This window comes from Ictalurus punctatus, chromosome 4 (assembly GCF_001660625.3).
Source record: "Ictalurus punctatus breed USDA103 chromosome 4, Coco_2.0, whole genome shotgun sequence".
In the NCBI taxonomy this organism is placed as follows: Eukaryota; Metazoa; Chordata; class Actinopteri; order Siluriformes; family Ictaluridae; genus Ictalurus; species Ictalurus punctatus.
Genome location: NC_071284.1, coordinates 25,020,613 through 25,046,846, shown reverse-complemented (window position 1 = coordinate 25,046,846; position 26,234 = coordinate 25,020,613). Strand labels below are relative to the sequence as shown.

Sequence of the window (26,234 nt, the reverse complement as noted above, 5' to 3'; positions counted from 1 at the left end):
AATAACAAAGCTGACGGAGATATAACAATATCTCACATTTTAGAAATAGGCTCATGTCAGACGTGAGGATAATATTGATCTGTAGATTCAAAGTCAGATGGAAAAAAAACAAGATGTGGTGTGGAGAAAGTTTTGTGCTCAGCCATGCCAAGCTAATGTCAGCCATGAGGTCATTGTGTTCAGACATGAGGTCAAGTATTCAACCTTGTTGCAATCAAATCTATAAATTAGTTCTTGTACAATTAGTCACATAAATACAAGGGCATAATTGAACCCTCTGCACAGTTCATTATTATGGGCTATATTGTGGATATTGATGCCATATAATCCCAATTAAATCCATTCCATCAATTACAGGTTGTAAGACTACAAAATGTTCAAAGGGGTTAAATACTTAGACAACACCCTGCACCGCCATGTAACATGAATATGGCATAAGGATGTCTATTATTTTATAATAGCAATTGCTTGGCTTTTGTGCAACACTCAAATAATGTTTTAATTTAAACTAGAACAGCAATGACATGATGGGAATAATTTCTACATTTCACAGAAGAATTTTCCATTTTCTTTACAACTTACTTGATAATCCTTGACATAGAAAATCTCATCAGGCCAAAGGTCAACCCTTAGGTAATAAATCAATCTGACTTTTCTGAAAGTGTTTCAAATGGGTTGTGTAATTCACTTCATTATAACATATGTATTGTACTGTGAGGACACATTGTCTCAATGCTGTATTAATATATTGAAAACTAATATACATTTCCTTTACCTGACTGATCTCTGGGAAGCAGTATATTGTGCTCATTCCTTTTAAGCATTATATTCTCTTTATTTTTGTTAGATATTAGAAAGAATCACACCCTATTCTGAATGTGGAACTGAAAATTATCTAAAAGATCTAGAAGACACTGATAGAGAAGCTGAACTTTTATAACAGCTAGTTATCATTTTGTAACTCTGCTGAGTTATTGCTGCACTCACACATGGACAAACCCACAAGCAACCCCACCCACCACTACACACACACACACACACACACACACACACACACACACACACACACTAACTAAAGATCATTACATCAGACTATACTCCTCAGTAGGAATTAATTCCTTCTTGTTTGGACTGCTGTGAGGAGTCAAGCACAGCAAAGAGAACAGCAAAGGTAAGACTAAGAATGACCTCAAATTTTACCAGTTATTTTAGTGATCCTATATGTTTAATAAAGGTTATCATGACTACATATCAATGGAGAGTAAAAGAAACATGTTTGGAATATAAACATGAGCAATGCTGATGTGCAAAAAGAAATAAACTACAACTTGTATTAGCTAAAATTATCTTTAACCAGCAATTTCCATTTATGTCTCAATAAAAGGGCAGGACTACCAGAATGGACTAAGTATTTGTAACAGAATCATGGTTGAAAACTCTCACAGTTAACTACAAACCAACCACACCAGTGGTTTTATGAATTTTGTGGGAAGATCCAGCACAGTGTTTGTTTCTGTCCCTTTACCATGAAAAAAACCCCATAAAAAACATTAATCATAACGGTAATAAACAAATAAATGTTTTAAATGTATTGTTATTGTGTCTGGATTCATTAATAAACACTATGTTGCTAGTTGAATAGATACAGTAATTAATATTAATAAAAACAATTAAAATATAATTTTCAAGTATTGAAACCTGAACTTGTTGTGACCGATAAAATTCAGTTGATTAAATGCAAGATATAATAAGATATAATGACAAATATGTAGTGCTGTGTTCAGAATCAGTGAATTAAGGCTAAAAAGTTACTTCACTATTTAAATTGGGAAATTATGCAGGTACTTATGTCGATTTTTTGGGTGCGGTATACAGATTATGCAAACTACCTTTCTCTGAAGTGGACAAATTCTTTTGCACAAAAACATTTGAGATAAGGTACTTCAATAGCATCTAGACCAAAGCTGTTAAAAAGTAAGCATTCAACATTAAGCCCAAAATAATTTAGTGAAAGCAAATACAGATGATGAATGAAATAGTATAAAGAAGGATATTTTCCTTTGCTGTCAAGTGTAATACAATACAACATAGCCTATTGCTAAAACAAAAATTACAAACTACAAACCTTACTATTCTTGTGTATAAAAAACATGTACTTGTTGACTTCTGTATTAAAATATAAGCATTGTATATGTACTATTTTGTCATTCATGCACACTTTTCTAGCAGTAGCATTTCAATTCAATTCAATTTTATTTGTATAGTGCTTTTACAATGAATATTGTCTCAAAGCAGCTTTACAGAAGCATACAAACACATGATACAGATTTTACATCTGTGAATTTATCCCTCTTGAGCAAACCGGTGGAGATGGGGCAATGAAAAACTCCCTAAGGTGATATGAGGAAGAAACCTTGACATTTTTGTCTGCGTTGTCACAGAGACACCATATGTGATCAGTATGAACTGTATCAACATCAGTATGTGATGACAGAAGTGTTTTTTAAGCTTTTAGTTACAATGAAATTCCTGTTTGGTATATACGAAAATATCATTAAAAGCTTGATATATTTTGGTACCATTTTTTTTTTAACATTTGAAATCATATTGCCAGGAGCTTTAAAATGAATATTAAAAATAAACTAACATTAAATGTTGCCAGTAATTAACCCGCTGAGGCCTGTGACATTTGGAGTAGAGACTCTTTAAGCTTGAGTAAAAAAGTAGGGAAAAAGTAGTTGTTTAGACCCATAACAAGGACCACACCAACATGAGCAGGCTTAAAACAGCAAATTTTCTGATCTGACTTTTGCTAACTAACTAACATCTGGGTTATGCATGTAACCCTGTTCCCTGAAAAGGGAACGAGACGTTGCGTTAACTGAACACTGTAGGGAGCGCCTTCGTGCGTGACCGGTATCTGAAGCTTGTGTAAAATCATGCCTAATTTATAGGCCCGCCGTGATCAGGTGACGTGGTAATTAAGCGCGTCACGTGATATATAAACGACACCAATTCACCAATGTACACTGCACTCACTCACAAAACTTTCCCTCTGCCCAGAGAAGAATTAGTTGTGCCTGCCTGAACAGAATAACAAAATAATCCCCCCTGGTGGTTGATATATGAGACCACTGCTGAGTTGTCTGTAAACACATGGTGACCTCTCAATTGAGGAAGAAAGCATTTCAATGCTAGAAATATGGCCTGCATATCTAGGCAATTTATATGCCACTCCAGATGAGGGCCTCTCTATGGACCGTGAGCGGGACAGCGGTCTAAGTCCACACCCCAGCCTATGAGGGAGGTATCTGTCATTACCATCTTGTGCTAAGGAGACATCCCAAGAGTGTGACCAAAGGCTAGAAACCAGGGACACTTCCAAATTCTCAGAGCACGTAGGTGTTGCCGTGTGACACTCTTAGTCTTAGTGATTACTCTCAGATGCCAAGATCCAGCTTTATCTTGCTCAATGTTGAACTGCCAGTTCCCTGGATCGTGCTAGAATTAACCAGTCGTCCAGGTAGTTTAGTACATCAGTGCCCTGGAGTCACAATGGAACCAGAATGACATCCATGCACTTTGAGAAGGTGCGAGGGGATAAAGCTAGCCTGAAGGGAAGAACCCGATCTTGGTATGCATTGCCTCCACCACAAACCCCAGGAACTTCCTGTGACTGGGCGATATTTCTATGTGGAAATATGCACCTTTTAGATCTATCGTCACAGACCAGTCCTCAAAATGAATCTGTGCAATGATAAGTTTGGGCGTCAGCATCTTGAACCTGTATGTCCAAAGAGTACAGTTCAGATGATGCAGATCTAAAATTGGCCACATACTCCTCTATTTTTTGCTGATCAGGAAATAACGGCTGTAAAAACCTCCCTCCCTCAAGGAACAGGGTACATGTTCTATACCCCCTTTGTCCAAGAGGGATCTTACTTCCTGCGCTAATGTGGGGCTCTGGTCTGTGCTGACTACTGTGGTGAGCACACCTCTGAACCGGGGGGGTCAAGTTCTGAACTGGACCCGGTAACCCTTTTCTGGGGTAGACAGAACCCATTGCGACACATTTGGCAGTAGTTTCCATGCTGCCAGATGGTCTTTTAGTGATGGTAACTTTTCCACATTATATTGGAGGGAAAGCATCAGATTTTCATTGCCCTGTGTCAGCTTGCTGAAGAGAGAACGCTGAAAACTTGGGACCGCGTTGGCTAGGGGAGGCCCTACAGTAGCACTGGGGGCTAACTGCCCTAACAACTTCGTGTCCCCTGTCTGTCTGTGGGGTTGGCGGGCTGCCATACTCGCCTTCTGTGTCTCCCTCGCACTAGTGCTGGCCCGGGCTCCGCTCGTGGATGCCCGGGTGAACTTAGCACAACAGGGAAGGACCTGGCAGAATGCCGTCGTATGTTGAGCTCACTCAGAAGTGCTTGGTAGGCCTGCAACACTGTCATTGTCTGCAGTGACCCACAAGCAAGACTACTACTGAATAGGCCTTGCCCACCAATGCCACAATGGCTTGGATGGCAAAGCCGGCTCCTCTAAATTACCTGCCATCGATGGAGAGAGGTAGCTCGCAAGCACCTCCTCCACCTTCAGCAAAGCTAAATAGCCATGCCGTTCATTCCCCACCGAATAATCCGACATCGCGGGGTTATAAATACGGTGTATGCATGGTTTTCCCCCAGAAGCATATTTTTTCATGCACTTCTGGAAAAAAGGGGAGTTTTCTGCATTTTGAGGGATTTATTTTCACTTGGGAGACAAAAGCTCATTATTAGTCACTTCAAGCAGCTCTTTATTTGCTGCTCTCAGCTTTTAGCACACCCTTCTGGCTCAGAGAGGAATTGTTATTATTTCATTTATTTATCTATTTATTGGGGGGGGGGGGGGTTGGCTTTCCATAGCAGAAGCAGGAGTCGCAACGCGACATCCAAAATCCAGCAGAGACCTGGACCCAGAAGACAGAGCAAGAGATAGATCAGCACTCGCGTCCAGCTCATCTTCCAGATCCATATGAGATCCCCAGGACCTGAGACGGCTGGCTGCCTCGGCAGTGACCGGCCCAGATCAGTGAGGGTCTGAAACACAGCTCGCTTCAGCCGAGAAGAGACTGAGTCGCAAGCAGAGCTGCGTAATTGTAAGGCATTCACAAAAAGTTCACAAAAAAGCATTTTTCTATCACTCATTCTTTTCTCCCTTTTTTTTAAAGGACAGAAAAGAAAAGAGATTTTTCTTTTTTTTATTGGAAAAGTTAGCGAGAAAATGAAGTCTTTGTGCGAGTGTTACACAAACCACCGACATGCAATCTCGTTGAAGATAATAAGGCTGATGGCGTGGTTCACAGTTGTCATTTATATATCACGTGACATGCCTATTTGCCACATCACCTGATTACAGCAGGCCTATAAATAGGTATGATATTACATGAGCTTCAGATACCAGTCATATGCGAGGGTGCTTCCCGCAGCGTTCTGCTAACGCAATGTGGTGTTCCCTTTGAAAGGGAACTAATGTTTGGGAATCTAAAATATTTTTTTGTACTGACTTGATAATATAGAAGTCATAAAATAATAAATCTATAACAAAGTTTGTACAAAAAAAAAATAGAGTGCCTAAAACTTTTCTGTGTGTGTGTGTATATGCACCGATGTATTCGATAACATCCAATAATCATGTCGGATTATATCCTGTTGATCAAAAGATGGTGGGAAAACATCGATTTTGTGCTGTGCATAAAATAGATGTTTCTTGTGTCGAATGATGACAAAACTGCAGTTTCTAAGGTCTGCAAGCGCTGCACTGCTAAAATTTTACACCGGAAGTGAGCAGCAGTGAACAGGAGTTTCAGCGTTGAGTCTAATCCCCCATCTTTTTTCGAAAGTAACACATTTTGTTCATCTGAGCAAGAGCAATATTATAATTCTGCTAACCAACAGATATGACATTTTTATATACACCATTGTGATCATAATTTAAACAAAAAAGTGTGTGTGTGTGTTTTTTTTTGTGTGTGTGTTTATTTCAGATGGGGAAGAGGAAATTCTCTGGGTTGGAGATAGCCCTGATGGTGATGTTTGTCATGATCGGGATAGTTGCCATAGCACTTATTGCCCTGCTTGCCACAAGAATAAATGAGACAAAGAGTGAGTGAAAAATCATAAAGAATCTGTCATATGTAAAGCCCTTAATTATTAATAATATCTTCATATACAGTCAAACTAAATCAATGTGGTCCAATGGTCTGATAAAGACTGGAGGGTTTGGTTATCACAGAAGAGCACTATATCATATTTTCTCTGATTCTTAACACAAAGACAAATACAGAGATGAATATGATTCTCTTAACCATAATCCAACTTAATCATGCATCAGCAAGCTAAGTTTTCCAACAAGATTTCAGTTTCTTTCCTGGTGTTGATTTTTTTTTCTCATTTCTATCTTCTTTTTTCACAACCCCTGACAATATCATAAATATGTAGTCACGTTACTTAGGTCTATGACGTAAGAGAAAATTATGTATGACCTTCTCTCCAACATAAACAAGCTGCTTTTCAGCAGAGAGAAATACAGAGAGTTGATAGTCTGATAAAGCATGAAGAACACATCTTGCCTGAATATCATCAAGGGCAACAAAGGAAGTGGGTCAGCCAAGAGCGATATTATTCCCAGGCAAACAGAAAACAAAAGGATTCATAAGGGCATGAGAAATCAGCTGAAACCACATGGTCATGCGTATTATGACAGTTGTCATTCATAGTCACAGTTTGAAGCCTTGATGCTACTCTGGCTCACTGCTCACTTAACCTATGCAGACAGTTATACACTACAGGGTTGGTTTAGACCATATAGATTTGCATATTTGTGTGCTGAACATTCTAGCTTATGTACTTATAAATATGGAAAAATGTTGTACAAGCGAAATCTAACTTATCCAGATGGCTTGAATCATGTGCTCTGACTCACAGCTGACTTACTTCTGGGTGCTGACTAGCTTTTCTAAAGAAAACTGATTATTATAAAATTATCAGAATATGCTATGAAAGTGAATATTAATCAGACGTTGCAAATTATTACTATGGATTAATTAGTACTAAATAAATTACATTTTAAAAAGTAATTAGTATTCTGATTACTTGGGTACTTGACTGATTTTCTTTCATTTTGGTTATTTATTTTTACTTTTGCTTTATCTTCTTTTTAAATAATGTGATTGTTTGCCTGGCATAAAGCATCCATGGTTTCAACCTAAATCACCATAATGATTTTGGTCTTTATATTTAGCAGCAGAAACCACAACAGCAACATAATAATAATAATAATAATAATAATAATAATAATAATAATAATAATGATTAGGGATGCACTGAAATGAAAATTCCTGGCCGAAGCCGAAACCGAATATAATGAAAAGCTTGGCCGAATACTGAACACGTTATTTTGTGTTTTTTCCATTTATTTTACCATTTTTTCACCATTGCATAAATTAAATAGTCAAAATGTGCTTTTTCCTATTTTGTCTTGCTTTTCAAAGAAAAATATCAATTACAAAAACTACAATTTCAAAATATTTATTTAACACTGAACATTTTTTTTTCTTCATTCCAGCAGGCATAGGCTACCAACAAGGCACAATATAACTAAATAAATAAATTGGTAAAATAAAAATATTTTTATGTGGTCATCTTTGAGCCCCCCTTGAATAGCCTATGTTAGGCCTATAACTGACTGCTGAAAGAATGTAACACTCTGTAGCCTACAACAAAAAAGTGCATTAAAAAGTGCATTGACAAGAGTGCAAAAAATGGTTCTATTCGGTTATATACGGCTGAATATATTCGGGATATATACCGCTTGTGTCCCTGTACACCTCACGGAGTATTATAGTAGATATAGTATAGTTAGATATGTTGTTAATGTTATGTTCCCTTAAATAAATACGTCTTTACCTGCTTCCGTACTCTACTCCCTTAAGTCTCGGGACGTGACAGAATACTCTGGAACAGGAACAGAAACAAAACAAAAGCACGTGTCCACAGTAAACAATGTCACGGTTGTCAACATCCGAAGAGCATGCACTCATGCACGTAGCACCCCCTCATCGCTCGGAGCTCGCTGCCGGAAGTGGAGGTCGTGAAATTCGCGCATCCCACTCTGATTACTAGGCTATTTGGCGCGTCATCAAACACGTCATTGTTCGGTCAAATTTATTCGGCCTTTTCACTTATTATTATTATTTTGCTATTTTCGGCTGCATAATTTCGGTTGACGAACATTCAGTGCATCCCTAATACTAATGATGATGATGATGACAATGATGACAATGACAATGATGATGATGCATTTTTCCAGTTAATGCACTCATTTCCTTGCTTTAAAAAATGTAAACCAATAAATAATAATATTAAATAATCAAAACAGTTCTAGTGTGCTATACTGTATCATCTTTCTCCTTTGATATTTTTTTTAAAAAACAGCATTTATAGCACAGTGTCCAAATATTCCCCTGGCTGAAAGAGTGGATTGTTTTCCAGACGCAGGTGCCTCGCAGGTAAAATATATATTGTAAATGTCTTAAATGACAAAACACACACACACACACATACAAACTTACAATTCCTACTTTCAAAATGTACAGTAAGCCTGCACTACCAAACAAATGAGCTCACATGCTGAAAACATTTTTTTTGTTCATAGAATGACAATAAATTATTTTATGTAATTTTAATTCACTTATCATTTCTTGCATATCATGCTTATATAAAGTGCACATACTGTAGCACGAAATATGAATTCAAAATTATTTTCTGCTGTAAGCTCCAACTTGCTTAAGTGGTTATAAAAAATCACTCTTACAGTTGTTGATCATAATGGAAATGCCTAGTTTAAGGCATACATATTCAGATCTCTAACACTAATTAGACTGACACATCTTATTATAATCATGACCTCTACTAGTTCTTGCTTTCTGTCTCTCCAGCAAAGCTGTCAGAAGCGTGGCTGCTGCTGGGGCCCACATGATCAAACAAACGTGCCTTGGTGTTTCTTCTCTAGTAATCATGGCTACACTGTGGTCAGTCAAAGCCAGACAAGTAGCACAAGTGAGTACTTGATACTTATTAGATACTTAGATATCTATTAGGTAAGTATTATGTACTAGATGGGTTTAAACATATAAGAAAGCTAGATGTTTTCAAACATTTTAATGCTTTCAATACTTTTAAATGAACTAACATTAAACACAATTAACAAAAACTGTAATAATGTCCCAATGTTACTAAACCAGATTAGAGAGTCTAACAGTTATTTCTGAAATCATATAACAAGAATCAGCAATAAAATATTAAAACATGAAATTACAACCTGTTTGAAAAAAAAAAAAAAAAAAAAAAACCCTGTAAATTTAACAAGCAACCTAAGTGAATATCATGATAATCATAGCCTACCAGACAAACTATTTCAAAGGTGCTCAGATGTAAAACCAACTACAAATTTCACATACATTATCCTAGCAAATGTTAAGAACATTAGCTAAGAAATTATTTCAACTTAATGGGAAATCAAAAAAACAGCGATGAACAGTAAACTCACTTTGCCAGCCTGCCTTAATGTTCCATCTAATATGTAAACACACATAGCGCGTTCACCTGTTTAATGTAATTTTTATTTTTTTTAATCTTGCTTTGAAATGTCAACAATTCTTACATACATACTGTAAATGTAGCACAGTATGCTGGAATTTTCACATGACTCACATACGAATCTGTGGAGATGAGATCAAGTCACTGGGGACAATCTGGGATTTACCCCTACTACCAGGGCAGTGGCATAGACACATCAGTCTTAGCTCAAAGCAGGGTCCAGTATTTGTATATCTATTATACTCTCAAGTGAATATTTGTATTTATCATATCCTGTGTAAATTGTTAGATAAATTGGCTAAATAAATATCTGTAACTGTATTTTGGAGCTGATAGATCAAGTTACAGTAGGCTCCACACATTACAAGTCCACTACCATGAAATGTTTTTAATTTCCCTAATGCTAGGCAAAAAGTATTACTATTTGAACTAGATAAGAAAAAAGAAAAAAAAAAAAACAGAGTACGTACACTAGATGGCCAAAAGTTTGTAGACAGCTGACCATCACACCCATATGTGGTTTTTGAACATCCTATTCCAGATTCCAGTCCCTCTTTTCAATTATAACTACCTCCACTCTCCTGGAAAGACTTTCCACTACGTTTTGGAGCATGTCTGTTGGGATTTGCCCATTCAACCACAACAGCATTAGTGAGGTCAGGTTATGGACATGATGAAAGAGGAGGTCTGGTGCGTAGTCAGTATTCTAATTCATCCCAAAAGTGTTCAGTGGGGTTGAGGTTCAGGCCATGCGAGCTCTTCCACTCCAACCTTGGCAAACCATGGACCTTGCTTTTTTGAACAGAGCCACTGTTATGCTGGAACAGGTTTTGTTCCTCTTACCTCCAGTGAAGTGAAATTTTAAAGCTACAGTATACAAAGACATCCTATATATTTGTGTTCTTCCAACTTTGTGGCAACAGTTTACGGACCCCCAAATGGGTGTGATGGTCAGGTGTCAAAACACAAACTTTTGGCCATATTGTGTATTAATTTAAAGTCGGAAATACTGAAAAATCTTGCATGTATCTAAATAAAACTTTTCAGGGAGAAAGATACCCAAGGGGAAAATTGGAGCCCACATATTCTAGCACTAGCACATCTGAAACTATTTCTCTCTAAAAAAAAATGTAAGTTTCTGCTAAAATGGTAGTGCTTTATTTCTCAGAATTGGAGGCCAGACTGAAAAGACAGGATGCACCATCTCTGTTTGGCTCTGACATTCTTGAGCTATCCTTTGTAGCAGAAATGCAGACAGAAAATCGCCTTCGATTTAAGGTATGCTTATTGTATGCATCCTTGTATTGGGGATAGAATGTGTGTTTCTCTTTACACACACACACACACACACACACACACACACACACACACACACACACACACACACACACACACACACACACACACACACAGGCATGCCTATGTCATCAACAAGTCTAGTCCTTCTTGTTACTAAATTGTATGCCTTAAAGAACCTTTAAAATTTAGTTTGATATTTGGATCAATGCCAAATTGTTATCAGTTTATCTGCTGGTGGCAAGGATAATTCCATACAAATTCTACATTCACCCATTTATTTTGAGATATTGCACTACCAAGAATTTCCTACCAACAGACTGACAGATGGACAGACTAATGGAAATTGGCAAATAAATGTTCAGTTTCTAAGTCAGAACCTTTAGTTGAGGAAGCAACTTTAAAGTAAGAAATAGGCCAAACACCTGTGCTTAGAAGATAGGTGTGTTGCAGTGACTTCCAAATTGCTTAGTCTTTTACTAGAAAGTGCCCAAATCTTGCCAAAAAAACTGATTACCGAGGCAGCCTGCACGCAAGAGGATATTTAAAGTGGCATGCTAACAATAGTGTGTTGAACGTTAATATGTTGGCCTGTGCCTGCTGTATGCCTTGTTCTACAGATCACTGATCCAAATGAAGCCCGGTTTGAAGTTCCTCATGAACACATCCAGTCTCTGTCCAGCTCTCAGAATGGACCACTGAAGTATGAGTTTGAGCTTCTCAAGAATCCTTTTGGAGTGAGAGTTCGCAGAGCATCCAATAAAAAAGTTCTGTGAGTCTTTTATTATTGTTTTTATCTCTGTCCTGTTTTCTCCTGTCTTATTTTATCTTAGACAATCACAAATTTCTTTAAATAACTTGAAGCATTCAGTCATTGCAGAGTCTTTCTCCTGTTTTTACTAGTGAAAGATATTGAACCTTTTGACAATTTATACATCTGACATGTGGTTTTCATTCAGGGATTCTATCCAGGCCTAGATTCAATTCCAATTACCTATTCTTGTGCCCGAATTAAAGTTTTGAGTTTACTTTCCCCTCAGTCACCCTATTTCCCATCTAAGTTGTGAGTTCATGAATATTATTCGAAGCAGTAAATCCAGCATTTTAATTGGTCAAACAAAATCCTGTTACTTTGGTTGTCCTCCAACATCTACCGCTGTTTTTATGTGCCCACCTCCTCATCTGTGTCGCACCCTTACATGTGCATCAGCTTTATCTTGTATTCTGTGGACTTTTTCCCCTTGTCCCTATTTGTTTGCCTCACCAATAGCAGGTCCTGAGTGTTCTTTTGGCTTGTTGTGAATTTGGACTTCAGAATCATATTTCATTTGGCTCATTGGTCTATCGTTTTGATTTCTGGAGACATTATTTTATCAGATATGCTGGATGCCTACAGACTTTGATCTTGACTATTCCAACATTGATTATGAAGTAGACTTGGGGAAATAAGTATTAAATGTGTCAACATTTGTTTCAGAAAATATATTTCAAATGAAGCTATTCCCATGAAATTTTCACTAGACTTAGACTTGAGGTAGTAACTCAAGAAATCCACACATATAAAGAAATCCAAACATTAAAGTCTATAAATGAAGTTATGGGTAATAAAGAGGAATGTCATAGGAAAAAAAGTATTGAACAAGCTAACTGAAATTTATTTAATACTTAGTGGAGAAGCATTTGTTTGTAATGACAGCTTCAAGTTACTTCCCGTATGAAGAAATTAATTGGCCACAGTATTCAGGTGTGATTTTGGCCCATTTTTTTAAACATATTGTTTGTAAATCTTGTTCAATTGGATTCAAATCAGGTGATTGACCCAGCCATTCTAACACCTTGATTTTTTTCTCTGAAACCAATTGAGAGTTTCCTTGGAGTTTGCTGTATGCTTTGTATCCTTGTCGTGCTGGACGGTCCACCCACATCTCATCTTCATCATTCTAGTGGATGGCAGCAGATTCTTCTCAAAAATCTCCCAGTAAAGGGCTCCATTCATAATTCCCTCAATTATATGAAGTCTGCCAGTACCAGGCGATGAAAAAAAGCCCCACACCATGATGCTTCCACCTCCAAACTTCACTGTTGATATAGTGTTTTTAGAGTGATGTGCAGTGCCATTTCTTCTCCAAACATGGTGTGTAGTATGACAGCCAAAAAGTTAAATTTTGCTCTCATCTGACCAGACTACACTCTCCCAGAATTTCATAGGCTTTAACTGAACTTTAAACAAGCTTCAGCATGCCTTTTCTTTAGTAATGGAGTCTTGCGGGGTGAGTGTTCATAGAGGCCATGGCAGTAGAGTTCATTGCCTATTGTTTTCTCTGTGACGATGGCACCTGCTGCCTCCAAGTGTTTCTGGAGCTCTTTCCGAGTGGTCCTTGGCTCTTGGGCTACTCTTCTGACTATTCTTCTGACTCCCTGGTCAGAAATCTTGCGAGGAGCTCCTGTGCGGATAATGGCCCCAATGGTGCTTAATGGAAGATTCAGAATTTTTTTAATACATCTGTATCCAATTCTGTCAATATGTTTTTGCAACAAGGTTGCAAATGGCTTTGGAGAGTTCTTTGCTTTTACCTTGTGTGACACCTTGGTAATGAAAAGACTTTTTATAGACCATCAATTTATTAACCCAGCTGATATTAATTTGCACAGATAGGGGGTATAATTATTTATGTATTTCAATTAGTTCCTTGCCTTACTTTGCCTTGGAGAACTGCTTTTTTTAGCGTGTTCAATACCTTTTTCCATTTAAATTTAATGTTGTGAATTATTTATATTTCTATATATTCTATATATTTCTTGAGTTAATACTGATGTCTGGTGAACATTTCATGTGAGTAACCTCATTGGAAATATATTTACTGAAAAAAATGTAGACGCGTTCAATACTTATTTCCCCCACTGTATACAGTGTAAATTAAAATGTTTAGTTTTATCTGCAGTACTCTGCTTCTTTGTTGTACATTCTGCACATTAAAAAGTTCTTACAAAGACTATTCATAAGTGTAGAGAAGTGAATTTCATGTCCCCATAGTGGCCTGAACTGGATATAATGTGGTTCACATGAATGGATCCAAGTTGCATATTATCAGAATTGTCAATCTCCAAAAACATCCCAGACCCGCAGAAATTACTGAACTACAAGACCTACAGATGGCTCAAATTTGGACAAGCTATTCAATTACTCCAGAAAAGATTCACTGTTGCCCCATTCTAAAATATTCTTGTCTACTACTTTTCCGTACTCCCATTCCCAATTTAACACATAATTCTGCATAAGTAATGGCTCTCAGTAAACCTAACATTGGGAATTCCTCCACAAACTAACAGCCAAGTTGAATGAGCAATCAAGAAATAGGTCAGTTCTATTTTGTGTTCCATCTACATGTTTGACAGTTAGGCTTATTTTGTAAATACATATCAATAATACATATTATTTCCAGTTTGTATATAAATATGGAGTTTTGCATGTTCTCCCAATGTCGGTGTGGGTTTCCTCTGGGTTCTCCAATTTCTTCCCTCTGTATAAAAACATGCAATTAGGTGGTTTGGCTATGCAAAATTTCCCCCTAGTGAATGAGTGTGTGTGTGTGTGTGTGTGTGTGTGTGTGTGTGTGTGTGTGTGTGTGTGTGTGTGTGTGTGTGAGAGAGAGAGAGAGAGAGAGAGTGGTGCTCTGCAATTAACTGACATCCCAGCCAGGGTGTATTCCCACCTTGTTTTATGCTGTATATCTCTGTCACTGCAGACTCTTTACATGTGTGTGTACTCTTTTGCATGCCACTGTGGTTTATTGTCAATTTCATGTCTCAATGACATGCAGTCCCTTTCACTATTTGTCAGTTTTAATTTTACGTGCATGAAAACACACATGTTGTCTTGAGATATACTGTGAATCACTGCTTACAACTACTCCACATCAAGAGATAACAATGAAAGTACTTAGCTCTCATTAATGTTGTGCTTCTGTAATTCACAACTGGGCTAGCTCATTTTTATGCTCTGAGTTCATTATTATGCATTACTTTTAAATAATAGCCTAGTTTGTTTGACAGTGGCATGCCAGTCAGTGCCAGACTAAGAGACATCATGATTATAGCTGTGTCACTCACATGTACATGCACACACAGTCATTAGAGGAATCAGTGCTTCCAAAACCAGCCAAAACAATTAAAGCTTAAAAACTAATGCGCTTTCGGCACACTTCAGTTCAGAGCACTGTGTTGATTAGTAATGCTGCTGTCTACGAGACTTCTGCTTTAATCTAAAGTTATTTACAATGACTATACAATGACAGTACTTTGAACTTCATTAATAATTTTTCACACTTGCTTATCATGGCATTTGCAATAATTGTGGCATATACTGTATGTACAATAAGTTCAGAACTCTATCTTCCTTATCAAATTATATGATTTTGATAAGTTGATGGAAGTAGGCCAAAGAGTGCCTGCTTTACTATCTTCAGGTTTTGACAATGAGTTACTAGCACTCCATGAAAATGAAACAATTTTGACAACTTTGTCATTGGTATTTGGCAAATAAACAAACAAACAGGAATACCCCACTAGTCCCAAATAAAAACACACTGAAATTAAGAGTAATAGAAGCAATATTAAACAGAGCTACAAATTGAAATGTGCAAACTAATTTATGTATAAAACCTACGACAATTATGAGAGCAAAGCAGGGGTATCCGAAGCTTTGATTTCTTGTGAAAATTGTAGTAAAATATGTGGTCTTGTATGCTCTTGATTGCTCTCCTGACCAGGCCTGATAAGTTGATAAAGTAGATTAGCTTGGTTTAAGTACAGTTCAAGTGCATTTTGGCACAGGGACTTCTGGTGTAATGCACAGTGAGATGGTCCCATAGAATTGAGCTCTGGCGCTCTTATTACACTTGATTTTATTCACTGTGTGCTAAAAGATTCACAAAAAATCCAAACATCAGATATCAGTATCTGAATATGTTAAACTGAAAGCCACAGCGCTGAAAATGAGTATTTCATTCTAAATGATGACAGAAACATTAAGGTTAAAAGCATGGACACATCAGCGAAAACAATACAAAGACAAAGAAAGATGAAATGGAATCTTCCTTGAGGAGAAATAAAGTAAAGCTAACAGAGGGCAAAGATCCAGTTGTTTGTTTCTGGGCAAAATATTTGTCACAAAATATGGGATAACTAAACACTCCAGATTATTTATAACACTGGGCAGTTAAAAAAATTGGCAAAAGACAGACAATAATTATATATATATATATATATATATATATATATATATATATATATATATATATATATATGTGTGTGTGTGTGTGTGTGTGTGCGTGTGTTATCTCCTGTTTCATTTATAGAAGTTCATCATTCTTGTCAGAAGCTTCCCATGCATCATCAGACTAAGAGACACCATGATTATTGCTTTGTCACTCACATACACATGCACACACAGTCATTAGAGGAATCAGTGCCTCCAAAACCAGCCAAAACAATTAAAGCTTAATTATGAATGGAATTTCGGCAAGACTTCTGCAAGACTTCTGCTTTAATCTAAAGTTATTTACAATGATTATACAATGACAGTACTTTGAACTTGATTACTAATTTGTCACACTTGCTTGTCATGGCTTTTGCAATAATGGTGGCATATACTGTATAATAAGTTAAGAACTCTATCTTCCTTATCAAATTATATGATTTTGATAAGTTGATGGAAGTAGGCAAAAGAGTGCAACTGATAGAGCTGGGTCCAAAAGTCCAAGAGTTAAATAATAAGAACTTTTTTTTTTTCCTGGAAAATATGAATTTGCCAATGTGCCTAACTATGACAAAAATATCCCTGTGGCAAAGCACACTTTAATTAATGAATCTTTCGCCATAGCAATGTCTGAACTACAAATAAATTCAAGCTTTCTTTATTATACTTTGTCAGTTAACCAATTAAATTGTTTCCTTTGAAGGAGAATGAAATGTTTGTACCATTTAATTCATTTGAAAATATTGTACATATGCTCTATGATTTTATTAGCTCATTTTAATATCTGATGTTTTACTATACTGTGCGTAAATAAAAATTGTCGGGGCTATCTAGGACTAGCATAAGTATACACGTCTACGTACAGTTAGATATATACACTGTGGATGTGATGGTCTGGTATTCACAAAATGTTGGCCATATAGTGTATTACCATATTACACATGCAATTCACAAAAATGACAGATGTATTACAAAATCCCAAAGTAGGCTTAATAGCTGTCTGCAGCATATTCATTGAAACTACTGGGCAGTGCTCCATTTTACTATCTTCAGGTTTTGATAATGAATTACAAGCAATCCATGGAAGTGGAACAATTTAGAAAACTTTGTTATTGTTACTCGGCAAGTAAACAAACAAGCAGGAATACGCCACTATTCCCAAATAAAGACACACTGAAATAAATAGAAATAGGAGCAATATGGAAATGAGTATTTCATCCTAAATGATGAAACAAACATTAATGTTAAGAGCATAGACACATCAGCAAAAACAATACAAAGGCAAAGAAAGACGAAATGAAACTTCCTTGAGGAGAAATAAAGTAAAGATAACAGAGGGCAAAGATCCAGTTGCTTGTTTCTGCACAGAAGAATGTGCTACAAAATATGGGATAACTAAACACTCCAGATGTTTTATGACACTAGGCAGTTAAAAATTGGCAAAATGTGTATGTGTGTGTGTGTGTGTGTGTGTATGTGTGTGTGTGTTATCTCCTTATCTCCTGTTTCATTTAAAGACGTTTATAATTCTTGTCAGAAGCTTCCTATGCATCATCTTTCTCTTTTGATCTCTGTCTCAGCTTTGATACCAGTATTGGACCGCTGATTTTTGCTAACCAGTACCTACAGCTCTCTGCTAAACTCTCCTCGGATAACATTTATGGACTCGGTGAACACGTTCACAAGAAATTCCGCCATGATATTGACTGGAAGACATGGCCTATATTTACACGAGATGCCTTTCCCAATGGTGTAAGTGGACTACAAACTCAGAGTAAGGTCCTACAATCTAAAGTTTACTACCAAGAACTACTCCAAATTCATCAGTTATCAAACTGATATAATAAATAAAACCACAACACTCTTTACTGAAGTAAAACACAGTTTTTGTTTGAATTGAAATCAACTTTCTTATTTATTATATTACTTAGTCAAATTAGTCTTGTAGCTCCAGTGGAAAATTAAAGAGGCAAACATACCCAGCCAGATAGATTGCATTTGGAGTAAGAGGAACATTGTTGTTTTGGTTATATATTTTTTGTTTTGTTTCTTAAAGAGTTTGTTTCTTAAACTCTGTTTTATTTTCAGGGTACTCACAACCTGTATGGTCACTACCCTTTCTTCATGTGCCTGGAGGATGAAAGTGGAAAATCCTTTGGTGTTTTCCTAATGAACAGCAATGCTATGGGTAACCAAATCCCAATGTTCTAATGCACTGTAATTAATTTAAAAGCCTAGAATATTTACAGAATGACATGCTTATTAGTATATTGATCTAATAATCTGTCAGCCCAGTATATAGCAGTGTCCAAGAGTACTATTGTACTTCCAAGAAATGTTTTTTTTTTTTTTTTTTTTTTTTCCCCAGGAGCCAGGAAATTGTTTCAAGTTACTGTTATTTATTCAAGTCAAATACTGTTCAGTTTACCCTTATCATTCAAGAATGCATTACCTATGTAAAACGGAGACAAACCTACTGTTTATTTGTGTATGAAATCTCTAAATATCGTACTTGCACACTAGGCATCTTGGGGGTAAAAGTAACAAAATTACATTCCAATGCAATTATTCTCTGGTACTATTTATTTATTTATTTATTTATACCCGTATCCATACATATTTGCACATTGACCAAGTTACTGCTATTTTAGCTATCTTTCACACTATATTGGAGTTAAATGTGAAAATATTTATAATTAATTCGTATACATATCAAAGTACAGAGTTTCAGCTATAATTTAAGGGTATACAGTGATGGAAAAAAGTATTTGATCCCCTGCTGATTTTGTATGTTTGCCCACTGACAAAGAAATGATCATTCTATAATTTTAATGGTAGATTTATTTGAACAGTGAGAGACAGAATAACAACAAGAAAATCCAGAAAAACGCATGTCAAAAATGTTATAAATTGATTTGCATTTTAATGAGGGAAATATGTATTTGACCCCCTCTCAATCAGAAAGATTTCTGGATCCCAGGTGTCTTTTATACAGGTCACGAGCTGAGATTAGGAGCACACTCTTAAAGGGAGTGCTCCTAATATCAGCTCGTTACCTGTATAAAAGACACCTGTCCACAGAAGCAATCAATCAATCAGATTCCAAACTCTCCACCATGGCCAAGACCAAAGAGCTCTCCAAGGATGTCAGGGACAAGATTGAAGACCTACACAAGTCTGGAATGGGCTACAAGAACATTGCCAAGCAGCTTGGTGAGAAGGTGACAACAGTTGGTGCACCATTCATTAGGTGAACGGTGTGGACATTACAGCATTTTTTATTTGATATGTAGGATAATATAGCCCTATACACTTCAGAATTCCTTCTGCTGCTTTTACCAGCAGAATAATCAATATATACCATCAACCATCAATAAATACAAGGGTACCAGTTCCATTGGCAGCCATAAAGTACATGCCTACACCATGAGATGAGGTGGTGTGCATTGGGTCATGAACAGTTCCATCCCTTCTCCATACTCTTCTCTTCCCAACATTCTGGTACAGGTTGATGTTTGTCTCATCCGTCCACATTATGTTGTTCCAGAACAGGCTTTTTAAATGTTTTTGAAAAATTCTAATATGGTTTTCCATTTTCTGAGACTTACCAATGGTTTACATCTTCATGGTAAACGTCTGGGTTATGCGTGTAACCCTGCACCCTGAGAAGGGAACGAAACATTGCGTTAGCTGGATGCTGTGGGGAGTGCCCTCGCACATGACCGGTATCTGAAACTTGGGTAAAATCATACCTAATTTATAGGCCTACCGTGATCAGGTGTTGTGGCAATTAAGCTCGTCGCATGATATATAAGTGACACCTGTGAACCGCGGCGTCAGCCTCTATTATCTGAAGTGAAGCCGCAATTCACAGACATGCCCCTGTATGACAAAGCTACGCAACGTCTCATTCCCTTCTCAGGGAACAGGGTTACATGCATAACCCAGACGTTCCCTTTCAAAGGTAACTTCACATTGTGTTAGCTGAATGCTGCAGGAATGAGAATACCCACTCTGTCATACTGAGGGTACAGCCTGTTCAAAAATACCCAAGCCCGAGGGTCACCGCAAGACACTCGAGCCTGGGCCAGAATGTATATCCAGGATGTAAAATCGAATGAATGTGTACGGTGTAGACCACCCCGCCACAGCATATACATCCTGTAGGTATACCCCTTTGGACAAAGCTTTCGAGGAAGTGACCCCCCTAGTGGAATGAACCCTTATGCCCAGTGGCATAGTGAGACTGCCCACCTCATAAGCGATAGAGATAGCTACCACTATCCAATCAGAGATGTGCTATTTCAACATAGCATCACCTCTGCTGTCACCGCCAAAGCTATCCAGCAGCTGCTCTGACTTACGCCACTGGCCAGAGTGGTGGGCCTAAGTACAGAGAGTCCTTACTGGACAAAGTTGGTGCAATTTCTCTTGTTCCACTATGATGAACAGAGGAGGGCAGAAACCCTGCAACACCACAGGCTGGGACACAGATCTAGGCACTTTAGGAATATAATCCGGCATATGATACAGGGAGGGCTTGGCTAATCCACGGGTAAAGTCAAGGCAGGAAGGGGCAATAGAGAGCTCGTAGATCTCCTACTCGCTTGAGAGATGTCAGGGCCAGTAGAAGAGCTTCCTTTAGAGTCAGAAGCTTCTCAAAGGCTGACAGTAAGGGCTCAACCTCAGTTGTGAGACCAGAATCTATGAGCTGGTGCCCTTCAGGGGCCAGACCCACAGTTTCCATAGTTCTGGCCAAGGGTGATAAATCAGCCCTCCGGCTTAAGACTGTAGATCCCTGCGGATGGAAATCTCCGAAGTAGTGCCGTCTAGCAGGGATTTTGTCTCTGAGAACCATATTCGAGCTGGCCAATAAGGTGCTACTAGCAGCAGACGTAGACCATCTTGGTGAACTCTCGCTAGAACAAAAGCATATAGATTGACCTCGGCCACACGTGCGCCATGGCGTCCAACCCTAATGATGCGGGAGGAGTGAGGGCGAACCACAGTGGGCAGTGTGTTCTCTCCTGGGAGGCAAACACTTCCACTCCTGCTTGGCCAAACCTCCGCCATATGGACTCCACCATCTTGTGGATGGAGCCACCAATCCCTGGGCCTCAGCCTGCCTAAATAGCACATCTGCCTGCACATTCCGGTTGCCCAGAAAAGAATTAGTTGCACCTGCCTCAACAGGGGGCGCAAATATAATCCTCCCTGGTGGTTGATATATGAGACTACTGCTATGTTGTCTATAAACACATGGTGACCTATCTATTGAGGAAGAAAGAATTGCAGTGCTAGAAATATGGCCCCCATTTCTAGTCAATTTATATGCCACTCCAGAGGAGGGCTGCTCCAGAGAGCATGAGCTGGACATCTGTCTAAGACTGCACCCCAGCCCGTGAGGGAGGCGTCTGTCATTATCGTCTTGCGCTATGGAGACACCCCTAGAGTGTGACCCAAGGCTAGAAACCGGGGACACTTCCAAATTCTCAGAGCTTGTAGTCATCGCCGTGTGACACTGATTACTCTCAGAGGTTTCGTCCTCAGACAAAACCCCCAACTTCTCAGCCACTACTGAAACAGTTTCCTGTGCAATAGGCCCAATGGTATGACTTTGGCTGCTGCTGCCATAAGCTCCAACAGTTTCTCATAGGGACTTGGAGGGGATGCCAAGTTCCAGCATTATCTTGCTCAGTGTTGACAGGATTGACCCTATGCATGTTGGGGATAGAAACGTCCTCATCATAGTCGAATCCTTATAACCCCTAGAAAAGTTGTTCACTACACTGGAAAAAGCATACTTTTCTGAGGTTCAACCTGAGCCTGAAGTGCTTCATGTTGGTGAGAACAACATCTATTTGTTGAACTGCCAGTTCCCTGGATCGTGCTAGAATTAACCAGTCATCCAGGTAGTTTAGTACACGGATGCCCTGGAGTCACAATGGAGCCAGACTGATATCCATGCACTTTGTGAAGGTGCGAGGGAATAAATCTAGCCCGAAGGGAAGAACCCGATCTTGGTATGCGTTGCCTCCAACGCAAACTCCAGGAACTTCCTGTGACTGGACGATATTTCTATGTGGAAATATGCAGCTTTTAGATCTATCACCACAAACTAGTCCTCAAACTGAATCTGTTGAACGCTAAGTTTGGGCATCAGCATCTTGATCCTGTATGTCCAAAGAGTACAGTTCAGATGATGCAGATCTAAAATTGGCCACATACTCCTCTATTTTTTGCAGACCAGGAAATAACGGCTGTAAAAACCTCCCTCCCTCAGGGAACGGGGTACATGTTTCATGTCCCCTTTGTCCAAGAGGGATCTTATTTTCTGCGCTAACATCGATCTCTGGTCTGTGTTCACTATTGTGGTGAGCACACCTCTGAACTGGGGGGGTTGAGCTTTGAATTTGGCTCGGTAACCATTTTCTACGGTAGACAGAACCCATGGAGACACATTTGGCAGTAGTTTCCACGCTACCAGATGGTCTTTTAGTGACGTTAACTTTTCCACATTCTATTGGAGGGAAAGCATCAGATTTTTGTTGCCCTGTGACAGCTCTCTGACCAGAGAACACTGAAAACTTGGAACAGTCTTGGCTAGGGGAGGCACTACAGTAGCACTGGGGGCTAACTGCTCTGACAACCTCATGTTCCCTGTTACATCCCTCCACGGCCTCTCAGGACCTCTTCTTTGTCTGCTTGGCCTTTATGTACCATTCTCAGATCAGGCCTAGTAGCAGGATGCTACTGTGGCTGCACGGTTCCCCTGGCTGTCTGCGGGGGTTGGTGTGCCACCGTACTTGCCTTCTGTGCCTCCCTCACACTAGCGCTGGCCTGGGCTCCAATCGTGGATCCCCGGGTGAACTCGACACAACAGGGTTGAGCCATATGTCGAGCTCACTCAGCAGATCTGCTTGGTAGGCCTGCAACGCTAGCATTGTCTGCAGTGACCCACAAGCAAAACCCATTACTGCATAGGCCTTGCCCACCAATGCCAAGGCTGCTTTACATGGCTTGGATGGCAAAGCCGGCCCCCCTAAATTACCTGCTGTTGATGGAGAGAGGTAGCTCGCAAGCGCCTCCTCTACCTTCAGCATAGCTAAATAGCCATGCCGTTCATTCCCCACGATGGCCGAATAATCCGACATCGTGGGGTTATAAATACGGCTTATGCATGGTTTTTCCTCAGAAGCCTGATATTTTGTCGTGCACTTCTGGAAGAATGGGGAGTTTTCTGCAGTGTGAGGGATTTAATTTCACCAGTGACAAAAAAGCTCATCCAGCCTTACTAATCACTTCAAGCAGGTCTTTATAGGCTGTTCTCAGCTTTTAGCACACCCTTCTGGCTCCTCGGAGTCAGAGAGGAATTATTATTTTTTATTTTCGTGTGAGTTTTTTTTTTTTTTTTTTGGCTTTCCATAGCGGCAGGAGGAGTCGCAACGCAAGCTCCAAAATCCTGCGGAGAGCCAGACTCAGAAGACAGAGCAAGAGATACAGCAGTGCTCATTTCCGGTATCTCTTCCAGATCCAAACGAGATCCCCCGGACCTGAGACAGCTAGCTGCCTCGGCAGCGGCTGTCCAGATACATGAGGCTCTGGAACCCAACTTGCTTCGGCTTCCAAGAAGAGAGCGAGTCATGGTCGGAGCTGCCTAATGTAAGGCGTTCACAATGCTCACAGTCGGACCTCTCGAGGGCTGCCGTGGTGTGCTCCATCCCTAGACACTTCACACAGAAAGTGTGCACTCCTCCCCATGATGAGACAGGAACAAGGCATAACACACTTCCCAATATTCTCATTCATACTTTTCTCTCTCGCTCATTCTTTTTTTCTTGTCTTTTTTTTAAAGGGATAGAAAAGTGCAGAGATTTTGAGAAAAGATAGATAGGAAATGAAGCGTCTTTTTGTTTCTTTACACAAACAACCGACATGCAGTCTCGCTGAAGATAATAAGGCTAACGGTGCGGTCCCCAGGTGTCATTTATACATCATGCGACGCGCTTAATTTGCCACATCACCTGATCACGGCAGGCCTATAAATTAGGCATGATTTTACACAAGCTTCAGATACCGGTCACACACCAGGACGCTCTCCACAGCATTCACCTAATGCAACGTAAGTTCCCTTTGAAAGGGAACCCTTTGTATTTACTTTGGTGAAGTATTATCTTGTTGACTTTGATGCAAATGCCCCTGTAGGGTGTTCATGATCTGGCCAACTGTTGTAAAGGGTTCTGAGCTCACCTGTATTTTATTATTTTTAAGAATGTACCAAACAATTGATTTGGCAAAGTCTACTGTTTTAGCTACGTGTCTGATGGGTTTGTTTCATTTTTCATTCTGATGGTGGTTTGCTTCACTGGCAGTGTCAGCTCTTTGGATTTTGGATTTGGATATTGATGTCACGTCACTGCTGGTTTTGGCCACAATATTTAAATTTACAGTATTTGGCAGACACCCTTATCCAGAGTGACTTACATTTATCTATACAACTGAGAAGTTGAGGGTTAAGGGCCTTGCTGAAGGGCCCAATAGTGGCAGCTTGGCAGTGCTGGGATTTTAACTCACAGCCTTCCAATCAGTAGACCAACATCTTAGCCACTGAGCCACCACTACACAAAACAACCAACAAGAACTACATTGCACATCTGTCCTAGGTGATTTCCTGTAGCACAAGCAAGATAGGGTATTCAGGAATGGATGTACTTTTCTGTGTACAACTATGTCATTGTACATTACTGCTGGTCATCTTTCACATGGTGAATAATGCAGTGTGATATTGTGTTCATGCTTTGGAAAGATGAACAGATTGATTTAATTTGTTGGCATGTGTTTGTAGAGGTGACTCTTCAGCCAGCACCTGCTGTGACCTACAGAACAATTGGAGGAGTTCTGGACTTTTATATCCTGCTTGGAGACACACCAGAGGCTATTGTACAGGAGTTCACACAGGTCAGATTCAATGCCAATAATGGAATATGGCCGAACAATCACAAATATACTATTCAATCAATTTGGTTTGTAGGCTTTTTTTTAAAAAGTGTATTTGTTATGCCAAGTTCATGAATAATTTGTTTTCACTAACAAATAATTTTTGCTATTTACTAGCCAGTTTCAGTAGGATGGGACTATATTGGAAGTACCTGGTAATCCTGGTGATTTTGCACCATCAAAAATATATCATGTTAGTTCACTAGTTCAGGGACAAAGAATACCTTTGAATTTTGTGAAAACCAGTCATTTTATAGCATTGCCATTGATTAAAGCAATAAACAAATGCCACAGCTGATTTACTGATTTAGTGCTCGCTTATTATTAATAATAATATACAATATATTGTTAAATATATTTATTGGCATAGAAGTGAGTCAAAATAACTAACACTTATACCTTTCAGCCTTTACCCTCATTGTTCATTTAGTGATTCCAGCTGCCTGTGAAATTGAAATTTTATGCTGTTTTGTGGGCATCACAAAATGCAAATGAGCTGTGTCAGGAATGCACTTTATGGGTGAGCAACATGCGCATGCAAGTACTAAGAAAATCTGAAAAGTCCAATTATTTCAATAGCTCAATTATTAGAGTTTTTGTGTAAAGAGTATACTATAATATCTTAAATCACATCAGATTTTCGCATGTCTGCCGTTGGGGATTCAAACTCCGCCTCTGACCTGTGTGTGCATGTTCTCCCCATGCCTCAGGGGAGAAAAATATTACAAAATATTGGTACATGTCCTACAATTGACAGCTACTATTTGTGCTAATGTTTTAAACAATGCACTTATTGAAACACTACATGCATGTAAATGGGCTGAGAGAATAATTACCGAATAATCATTCAATTTATTTGTCAGATAATTTCCATTTTTGCAAAGGTGACATGAGATGGCAACAACTAATACTGTGTTGGGACATACTTGTATTACTTTTTAGATGAAATATATATAATATACATAATATATAATATATAATAATAAATCAGTAATAAAGGAAATTGGATAATCTGCATTGACAATGTGGTCTTAAATAATGTC

At 38.8% G+C, this 26,234-nt stretch overlaps 1 protein-coding gene across 2 annotated transcripts in view; it reads left to right on the top strand.

Annotated features, from left to right (window-relative positions):
* Positions 1 to 1,040: 1,040 nt before the first annotated feature.
* Positions 1,041 to 26,234, top strand: part of si (sucrase-isomaltase (alpha-glucosidase)) — a 136,249-nt gene continuing 111,055 nt past the window's right edge. The window contains exons 1-9 of one of the 2 annotated variants that reach the window (XM_017466605.3): positions 1,041 to 1,171; positions 6,029 to 6,146; positions 8,478 to 8,551; positions 8,981 to 9,101; positions 10,810 to 10,919; positions 11,558 to 11,709; positions 17,775 to 17,946; positions 18,283 to 18,382; positions 25,040 to 25,152. In XM_017466605.3, coding sequence (XP_017322094.3) covers positions 6,029 to 6,146; positions 8,478 to 8,551; positions 8,981 to 9,101; positions 10,810 to 10,919; positions 11,558 to 11,709; positions 17,775 to 17,946; positions 18,283 to 18,382; positions 25,040 to 25,152 — 960 coding nt within the window. In that variant the 5' untranslated portion in view covers positions 1,041 to 1,171. Of the gene's footprint in view, positions 1,172 to 4,975; positions 5,141 to 6,028; positions 6,147 to 8,477; positions 8,552 to 8,980; positions 9,102 to 10,809; positions 10,920 to 11,557; positions 11,710 to 17,774; positions 17,947 to 18,282; positions 18,383 to 25,039; positions 25,153 to 26,234 lie in introns of those variants that run through there. The other variant, XM_017466606.3, reaches the window with a different exon arrangement.